Source organism: Olea europaea, chromosome 4 (genome assembly GCF_002742605.1).
Source record: "Olea europaea var. sylvestris chromosome 4, O_europaea_v1, whole genome shotgun sequence".
Classification (NCBI taxonomy): domain Eukaryota; kingdom Viridiplantae; phylum Streptophyta; class Magnoliopsida; order Lamiales; family Oleaceae; genus Olea; species Olea europaea.
In genome coordinates, this window is record NC_036240.1 from 348609 (window position 1) to 358774 (window position 10166).

Consider the following 10166-nt stretch of genomic DNA (forward strand, 5'->3'; position numbering starts at 1 on the left):
ACAATTAAGTCTCTAATAATTAAATTAAAAAATCAAAAAAGAAAAGAAAAAGCATCTCTTCTTCCCTCTCCCTCTCCCACCCTAGGAAAGCCATCCCATCAAACCCTCCGCCGCCACCACCTCGGCCACCATTTTCTTCCCCAAAATCCCTCCCATTTTACTTCAACAAACAAGAAAAAAATGCGCACAATATCGGAAATTCAAGTTTTCACGGTTTTATAGAACGATTTTATTCTCAATAATACAATGAAATTCTCACAATTTATAAATGTGTCATATGTGCAAAACCCATATCAATTTTGGCAAAATCCACAGCCACCACCACGCCTCCATTTTCTCATTGAACATGTGAAGATTGCTTTACTCTACTTACTCTACCTTTATTGCTGCAGTTTATATTTGTTTAATCGGTCTTATGATTTGGATTCCCCTAGATTATATCTTCCATATATATGAACATCATAGTCGAGGGGTTTGATTAATTATCTATTTGACCGTTGGCTTTTGATTTCTTGAATATAAGCACGATTTTTTATAATTTTAGTTCTGGGTCTTGGATTTCTTGTTGAATTCTCTAATTCCACCTTAATTTCTGAGTTTAGATAAGATCCCAGAATTATTGAGGGATTTTCTGAAATGGGTTTTACGATTATAATTAGTTAAGGATTTTGATGTATGACATATTGGGAAAAAAATGCTCATAGAAATAGAAAATTCAAATTTCGGATTGGGCCCATAAAATCATTCTGGAAAGAGAACGATGAGAGGAACAATACTCACCATTGTACGATGAATTTCAACCATTCGAGTTCGTTTAGTACTCGAAAACTGATTTTTAAAGTTTTGGCGCTATTTTTGTCAATTCGTTTATTTTGGTTTTTTTTGTAATTTTAGTTTGTTTAAACTTTATTTTCATTACTTTTAGTTGTTTTAAACTACAATTTCTTGTAAACCCTTATAAGGGTTAGTTCCTTTTTTTATTATCATTCATTAATAAAATTCGTGAAGTTTATTTTCTCCTTAATTTTGTGGATTTCAAATTTCGTGATCTCAAGGTTTTCGCTTGAATTCCTTTTTTTCGCTGCATCAAGTGGCATCACATCCGACTTTCTCGTCTCTATATCTTTGATTCATAAACATGGGTGACATACCAGTTACTAGGGTAGATTTAGATGCAACAAATCGACGGCTTGATGAACGGATTGACAATCTCACCGCTCAGATTGAAGAAATTCGTCAATTGCTTCTACGAGGTACTGCAAACAATGGGCAGAGTAAACAGCATGCAATCAACAATGAACGGATGGCTGAGCCTGCAGTTCATAGAGAAAATAATAGGAGGCGTGCTGTAGAAGATAGTGAATCAGAGTCGAAGGAGGAGTTCAAATTACTACCACACCATCCTAATTATCAAAATGATGATTATCGAATTAAAGCAGACATTCCTCCATTCTTTGGAAACATGAAGATCAAGGACTTCTTGGATTGGTTGGTAGAGGTTGAGAGATTCTTTGAAATTATGGATGTATCAAAGGACAAGATGGTTAAGATGGTGGCATTTTGTTTCAAATTTGCAGCAGCAGTATAATGGGATCAATTATAGAATATTCGAAGGAGACAGAGAAAGAGTCTGATTTGAACTTGGAGAAAAATGAAGCAGTCTTTGATGGATCGATTTTTACCTATAGATTATGAACAAATTTTATATCTATGTACCTCGGATGCACACAAGGTAATCATACAATGTTAGACTGCACCAATGAATTTATGTGATTGGTGGAGCGGAATAATCAGTCAGAATCTGAAAATCAGAGGGTAGCAAGTGGTTTGAAGGTGGCCATTCAAGATAGAATTGGGATGCATAATATTTGGACATTACAGGAAGCCATTAACATGGTGATGAAAGTGAAGATGATGGAATTTGATAAGAGGATGGTTTCATATAGGAGGCCCTTACCTACCAAAACATCAACATCTCCCCCTTCAGGCAAAGGAAAGGCCCTGTAACAAGCCCCAGTTAATCCTAACATGAGTAAGGATGACAATAGTGGTAAGTTTGGGAATAGAGTTTAGACTCGAGGCACTCCTTAGTATGCAAATTCGTATGGTAAGCCCACGAGAGAAATTTGCTATAGGTGCCAAAAGCCTGGGCATCGTTCCAATAAATGTCCTGAGAGAAAGCAGGTCAATTTGGTGGAGCTAGAGGTAATAGACGAGGAGGAAGATACTGAAGTGGAAGATGAGTACACGGGATGCTTACCATATCATATTAGGTCGTCCATGGTAGTTTGATGTGGATTCAACTCTCAAATGGTGTGATAATATAGTACTCTTTTCATAGGACAGTCATAAGATCGCTATGGTTCCTCTTACACAAGCGAAGAAGTCTACCCATCAATGAACTAAGAGTTTCCTTACCCTTACTAATAATGAGAAAGAGACTAGAGTCTGTAAAAGAATCTGATTGCTTCTGTTCGGCCATAGTTAAGGGGCTTTTTGTAGCAAATAAGGAAGATGAGGATGTCCCGTCTGAGGTACAAGAAATATTGACAGAAGTTGAAGACTTGGCTTCCGATGAATTACATAATGAGTTATCTCCTATGAGAAATATTCAGTACCAAATTGATTTGGTACCTAGATCTAGCCTTCCAAATTTGTCTTATTCCCGAATGAGTCCAAAGGAAAATGAGGTCCTAAGGAAGCAAATTAAGAAGTTGTTGAGAAAAGGGTTTAAGGGAGAGTATGAGTCCGTGTGCAGTCCCTGTCCTTCTGGTTCTAAAGAATAATAAAAAGTGGCGTATGTGTGTTGACAGTTGTGCCATCAACAAGATAACAGTAAAGTCCAGGTTCCCTATTGCACAGTTAGAGGATATGTTAGATATACTTGGAGGTTCTAAGGTCTTCTCAGAAATAGATCTTCATAGTAGTTATCACTAGATCCGTATTAAGCTCGGGGATGAATGGAAAATTGCCTTCAAGAGTAAGGATGGACTTTACGAATGGTTGGTGATGTCATTCAAACTTTCAAATACACCAAGTACTTTCATGAGAATGATGAACCAAATTCTCCATCCTTTTATTGGGTCTTTCGTTGTGGTTTATTTCGATAATATCCTTATTTGCAATAAGTCTAAGGAGGATCATCAAGTTCACTTGAGGCAAGTTCTAGAGCTTCTAAAGGAAAATTAATTGTACATCAACTTGAACAAGTGCATTTTTTGTACACATAGGCTATTATTTTTAGGCTTTATCATATGTGAAGATGGTCTGCATATAGATAAAAAGAAGACAAAATCGATTCGAGATTGGCAACACCAAAGTCTATTTTTTGAAGTGATTAGTTTTCATGGTTTAGCAACTTTCTACGGATGATTCATCAAGTATTTTAGCACTATTGTCGCACCTCTCACAGAATGTTTGAAGAAATGAAGGTTCAGTTGGGGAGGAGAACAAGATAAAAGCGTCGCCTTCATCAAAGAAAAGTTGTGCATACCTTTGCCAAGCTTTGAGAAGATCTTTAAAGTGGAGTGTGATGCTAGTGGTATTAGTATTGGGGCTGTCCTTTCTAAAGAGAAGAAACCCCTAGCTTTCTTTTCAAAATAGTTAAGTGATGCCAGGCAGAAGTGGAGTACCTACGAGTAAGAATTCTCTACAGTTGTGAGACCTTTGAAGCAATGGGAACACTATTTGACACAGAATGAATTTATGTTGTTCACTGAACACCAAGCCTTGAAATTCATCCATAGTCAGAAACATATCAACATGATGCATGTTCAGTGGGTGACTTTCCTCCTGAAATTTCCTTTTGTGATTAAACATAAATCTAGAAGTACAAACAGAGTTGCAGATACACTGAGTCGGAGAGCTTCCTTATTGATCACATTATTACAGGAAATTGTTGGGTTCGAGCTGTATACGGATGATCCTGACTTTAAGGAAATTTGGATCAAGTGTGTAAATCGAGAATCAATGGTGGACTTTTATATTAGTGATAGATATTTGTTCAAAGGCAACCAAATTTATATTCCTATTTCATCTCTACATGAAAATTTGATTCGAGATCTGCATGGTGGAGGTTTAAGTGGGCACTGGAGCGTGACAAGACAATAACTAGTTTGAAGGCTAGGTATTATTGGCCACAGTTGAAGTAGGATGTTGGAATTAAAGTTAGAAAATATTATAATTGTCAAGAGTCAAAGGGTCAAGTGCAGAATACTAGATTGTACATGCCACTTTCTGTCCCTCAAGGCATATGGCAAGATCTAGCTCTGGATTTTGTTTTGGGATTACCTCGTACTCAACAGGGCATAGATTCTATTTTTGTGATGGTTGACAGGTTCTCCAAAATAGCGCACTTCATAGCTTGTCAGAAAACTTCAGATGCATCAAATATTGCCAAACTGTTTTTTAGGGAGATTGCTAGATTGCATTGAGTTCCCAAGTCTATCACATCATACTAGGATACTAAATTTTTTAGATGCTTTTGGATTACTTTGTGGAAGTTCTTTGAAACCAATTTGAATCGAAGCAACACTGCCCATCCCCAAACTGATGGACAAATCGAGGTTACTAATCGTACCTTTGGAAATATGGTTTGAAGTTTTTGTGGAGATAAACCTAAATAGTGGGATCTTGTACTACCCCGAGTGGATTCGAGTACAACAACGCAGTTCATATTGCTATAGGCAGATCCCCGTTTGCTATTGTGTATACATAGGTGCCTTACTATGTGGTGGATTTGGTGAAATTGCCTAAAGGCGATAATAAAAGTGTTGCTGCTGAACATCTGGCAGAAGAGGTGTTAGCAGTTCATGATGAGGTAAAACAGAAGTTAGAGAAAACTAATGCAAAAGTCTAAGGCAGCAGCAGATTCACATCGACAGAATAAACAATTTTAGGAAATGGATTTGGTGATGGTGTTTTTGAGAATGGAGAGATTTCTCGTTGGTTCTTATAATAAGCTGAAACAAAAAAAATATGGGCCTTTCAAATTGCTTAAATGGATTAACAGCAATACCTACATTATTGATTTGCCGGCTTCTATGGGTATTTCTCGAACGTTCAATGTGGCATATTTATATGAGTTCCATAATGATGATAAGCCTTTGTATCCAGATTATAACTCGGGGTTGAGTTCTTCGAAAGTGGAAGGGACTGATATAAGACATATTGGGAAAAAGTACTAGTAGAAATAGAACATCCTAATTTTGGATTAAACCCATAAGACCATTCTGGAAAGAGAACGATGAGAGGAACAATACTCACCACTACGCTGTGATGTACAATAAATTTCGGCCGTTCGAGTTCATTTAGGACTCGAAAACTGATTTTTAAAGTTTTGGCGCTATTTTGGTCTATTAGGTTTTTTTTTTTTTTTTTTTTTGTTTAAACTTTGTTTTCATTACTTTTAGTCATTTTAAACTACAATTTCATGTAAATCCTTATAAATAAGGGCTTAGTTCTTTTTTTTTTTTTAATCATTCATTAATAAAATTTGTGAAGTTTATTTCCCCTTTAATTTGGTGGATTCCAAATTTCGTAATCTCAAAGTTTTTGCTTGAATTCGTTTTTCTCGCTGCGTCAAATTTGATTTGCTTTTTTGTTCATTGGCAAAAAGAAACACTGTGAAAACTGGGATTTCCTGTTTCATTTCTAAAGAGGACCCATGTGTGTGTTTTTCTTGTTTGTTGACATAAAATGTGAGGGATTTTGGGGACGAAAATGGTGGTAAAGGTGGTGGTAGCTGTGGGTTTGGTGGCGGGTAGCTTTCCCGGCAGTGGATGTGGGGATGGGAGAGGGGGGAAGAAGAAGATGCTTTTTTTTTTCTTCTTTGGTATTCTAATTTAATTATTCGGGACTTATTTGTAATATTTTGAAAAAAATTGGGAGTGTGTTCTTTATTTTTCTTTTCTCTTCATTTTGCTTTAATTAAATAGAAAGGTATATTTGTCATTTTATAATTTTTAATTGAAAAATTAAATAAAAATTGATGAAAATTATGTTTTCCACAATAAAGAGTGGAAATGCGGGTGATAAATATCACATCAATGGATGATTAGACAATCAAAGTTCAAATTGCACCAACTCTATGTTGAAAATTTACTTAAACATACACAGCAGAAATAAACAGTTCAATTCTCACCAGGATTCAGCTCTATATTTAGATAAGAACTATGATAAGAAATATACGTTTTTCTTGATTTTGCAAACTCCTTTGCGTTATCCTTTTCCAACAACTTGAATCTGCCTCCCACGGCTGTCCAATTGTCCAGCCTCCAATGAAATCCATACAAAGAATAGACTGCAACTGCTAGGGTTTTTTTCCTCTTGTGCCAACAAGAATAATGAAAATAATATGGATCTCAAACTCTAGCCATGTATTTATATAAACCCAAACGGGCTCGGTCCGGTCCGGTCCAATATTTAATTAATCCATTTAATTAAACCCGGTCCATGAATTAATTAATTCGGGGATATAAATAACCAATCCAATTAATTAATTTATCCAATCGTTGGATAAAATTAATTAATTGACAATTTGCAATCTTCCAATTCTCTTTTGTGTGCGACCCATCATGTTCCCAACCACGATGCCTAACGACGTGAAATATTATTTTGATCTAATCAAAACTGATAAATTAAACACCCTCTTAATTTATCACAAATTCACACTCGTCGTCTCAGATTGATATCTAGCAATGTATCAGGGCAATACATGTGACGAAAAATGTCACGTGGTATGACAAAACCAAAACTGTTCGTTTACCATGAAATTATAATCTCTTCGTTAATATGATCCAATCAACTTCGAGATATGGAAGTGTGTCAATCTCGATTATCAATCATATCTTTTATTCTACTATTAAGTCAATATGAGTCGAAAACTCATTTTCGACTTATAGTATACATTGGCCAAGGATTTTGTTATTGACTTAATTGAATGAAATGCAGATCACAATCTCTTACTATCTAAGAGTGACGAATCCTCTATTGATCATTCACAACCTTCATATGGTTCTTAACATACTCGAACAATGTCGTATTAGCAGGCCTTGGCAAAGCAACATCCAACACCGTCAAAACATGACTGTCCTCATACAAGGCACTATGATGACCTCAAGTCATAGGACCAATTCCACTACCGAATATTGGAGATTAACCACTGACACTCACATAGTTATCCATGTGGAATCTCTTAGAGGGTCTCCAATGTTTTGTTCTATAACAAAACATCCACCTATTCATTTAAGTGTCACCACACTTTAACTCGTGAGATCAACTACTTACTTCACAAGTAAGAAATGCCACACGTGATGGTCTATCTGTATTAACGATATCTGAATCTCTTTATTACTTACGAACATGGTTTGTTCAAGATCCAATTATACGTATTTTGTATCTCACAATCACAGCTCATTGTGATTAACAAATCACTTAAACTTGGATCTTCGGACTCTATTATTTAATATTATTTATCACAAAATTAATTTAAATAAATAATAAATCTTACCAAAATTAAATTCATTTAACATATTAAAAGTGTTTATAACCTAAATCAATTGGATCTAGGGCATAACACTTACAAACTTCCACTTGCACTAGATCCAATCACTCATGTATCTAATAACATAAGCGTCCACATGACGATCATGTTTCTGTTGTGACAACGGCTTTGTCAGTGGATCAACAATATTGTCATTTGTGGGAACTCGCTCTATCGTTACGTCATTTCTTTGTATAATCTCTCTAATGAGATGATATCGCCTTAGTACATGTTTGGATCATTGATGAGACCTCGATTCCTTTGCTTGTGCAATGGCTCTATTGTTATCACAATATAAAGGTATGGGATCAACACTGCTAGGAATGACTCCAAGTTCATTAATGAACTTCTTGATCCAGACAGCTTCCTTCGCTGCTTCAGAATCAGCAATGTACTCGGCTATCTAGTATTTCTCATCAGGGTTTGCTTGAAACCTGCTCGTAACACTTAGAGCATATGAAACATCTGGTTTCATACATAGCATCGCATACATGATAGATCCTATCATCGAAGCATAAGGAATCTTATCCATGCGACTACTTTCATCATGTGTTTTAGGACACATATCTTTTGAGAGGTAAATCCCATGGGACATAAACCTCTTTTAGACTCTTTCATATTAAATCTTCTCAAGATTTTATCTATGTACGAAGATTGGGATAAACTTAGTAATCTTTTAGATCTATCTCTATAGATCTTGATTCCCAAGATATACGCTACCTCTCCCATATTTTTCATGGAAAAATTCTTTAACAACCATAATTTTACCGATTGAAGCATTGGGATGTCATTTCCCATTAATAATATGTCATCGACATATAATATTAGGAATACGATCGCGCTCCCACTTGTCTTTTTATAAACACACGGTTCATCTTCATTTTTGATAAAATCAAACTTTTTGATTGTCTCATCAAAACGAAGATTCCAGCTCCTAAAGGCTTGCTTTAATCCATAAATGGATCGATTTAGCTTACATACTTTATTGGCTCCTTTGGATTCAAAACCTTCAGGTTGTATCATATACACCTCCTCTTGTAAATTTCCATTAATGAAAGCAGTTGTGACATCCATTTGTCATATCTCATAATTATGGTATGCAGCTATTGCAAGCAAAATTCGAATCGACTTCAGCATGGCTACAAGTGAAAAAGTTTCATCAAAGTCAACGCCTTGTCTTTGTGTGTAACCCTTCACTACTAGCCTTGCTTTGTATGTATGGACGTTTCCATCCACGTCGACCTTTTTCTTATAAACCCATTTACAACCTATCGGTTTTATCCCACCTGGAAGGTCGAACAAGGTCCAAACCTTGTTCTCATACATTGAGTTCATTTCGAATTCCATGGCTTCTTGCCATCTCTTCGAGTCAACACTTGACTTTGCTTCTGCGTAATTTATAGGTTCATCATCCTCGACTAATAATACTTGATTAGTAATCATGAATTCGTACCTTCTGGGAGGTCGAATGATCCTACTTGATTTATGCTGAGCTGGAGTGTCCTCAAGGTTCTCTATATCTTGATCAAGAGTGTGTTAGGGTCATCTAATTGGTCAACAGTATCTGTGAATTCTTGAACTTCTTCTAGTTTGAGTTTGCTCCCACTACCCTCTCCTAGAATAAACTCTTTCTCTAGAAATATGACATGTCTTAAGATGAACACCTTCTTCTCAACGAAATTATAGAACTGATATCCAATTGTCTCTTTTGGATATCCCACAAATACGCATTTATCAGACTTAGCCTCAAGCTTATCTGATTCATTTCGCTTTACATAAGCGTCACAGCCCCAAACTTTCATGTGAGATAAGTTTGGTATTTTTCCTCTCCATAACTCGTATAGAGTTTTGTCGACCGATTTAGATGGGACACATTAAGTGTGTAACACGCAGCAATTAGTGCATGACCCCAAAATGATTTTGGGATGTTTGCATGACTCATTATTGATCGCACCATGTCTAACAAAGTACGATTCCTCCATTCAAATACACCATTATGTTGCGGTGTATATGGCGGAGTCTACTGCAAGGGAATCTCATTCTCTTTTAGATAATCTAAAAATTCTCCCTTTAAATGTTCTCCACCTCGATCTGATCTCAGCGTGAGAATATTTTTACCAGTCTGTTTCTTTACTTCAAGTTTGAATTCCTTGAATTTTTCAAGTGCTTCATGCTTGAATTTCATCAGATACACATAACCATATCTAGAATGATCATCAATGAATGTGATGAAGTAAGAGAAACCACCTCTGGCAGTTATTGACATGGGTCCACATACATTAGTACGTATTAGTCCCAGCAGTTCTGTGGTTCTTTCTCCTTTTCCAGTAAAAGGGAACTTGATCATTTTGCCTAACAGGCACGACTCGTATTTGTCAAATGATTCAAAATCAGTTGACCCCAAGTATCCATCTTTATGTAACTTGAAAATGCGTTTGTCGTTAATATGACCCAGTCTGCAATGCCAGAGGTATGTATAATTTAGATTATCACTTTTATGCCTTTTATTTTCTATATTCATATTAGACGACTCAGTATCAAGAATATAAATTCCATTTTGCAACACACCACAACCATAAAAGATCTCATCTTTATAAAATGAACAACGATTGTTCTTAACATT

General features: G+C 36.0%; 2 protein-coding genes across 2 annotated transcripts; both read left to right on the forward strand.

The window, feature by feature from the left end:
• The first annotated feature begins 2999 nt into the window (after window positions 1–2999).
• On the forward strand, window positions 3000–4110 carry LOC111394009. The gene is made up of 2 exons (XM_023019800.1): window positions 3000–3083; window positions 3778–4110. Exons 1-2 carry the CDS (start codon window positions 3000–3002, stop codon window positions 4108–4110), a joined length of 417 nt encoding a protein of 138 aa, XP_022875568.1.
• Window positions 4111–4226: 116 nt separating this feature from the next.
• Window positions 4227–5186, forward strand: LOC111394010. Its single transcript, XM_023019801.1, has 4 exons — window positions 4227–4336; window positions 4478–4592; window positions 4718–4819; window positions 4899–5186. Exons 1-4 carry the CDS (start codon window positions 4227–4229, stop codon window positions 5184–5186), a joined length of 615 nt encoding a protein of 204 aa, XP_022875569.1.
• The last annotated feature ends 4980 nt before the right edge of the window (window positions 5187–10166 follow it).

Coding starts and splice junctions, on each gene's coding strand:
- LOC111394009 (XM_023019800.1), top strand. CDS start 3,000: ATGGTTGGTGATGTCATTCAAACTTTCAAATACACCAAGTACTTTCAT. Junction 3,084..3,777: donor ATTCTCCATCCTTTTATTGG/GTCTTTCGTTGT, acceptor ATGCATGTTCAG/TGGGTGACTTTCCTCCTGAA.
- LOC111394010 (XM_023019801.1), top strand. CDS start 4,227: ATGCCACTTTCTGTCCCTCAAGGCATATGGCAAGATCTAGCTCTGGAT. Junction 4,337..4,477: donor ATTTTTGTGATGGTTGACAG/GTTCTCCAAAAT, acceptor TAAATTTTTTAG/ATGCTTTTGGATTACTTTGT. Junction 4,593..4,717: donor ATCGTACCTTTGGAAATATG/GTTTGAAGTTTT, acceptor GTGTATACATAG/GTGCCTTACTATGTGGTGGA.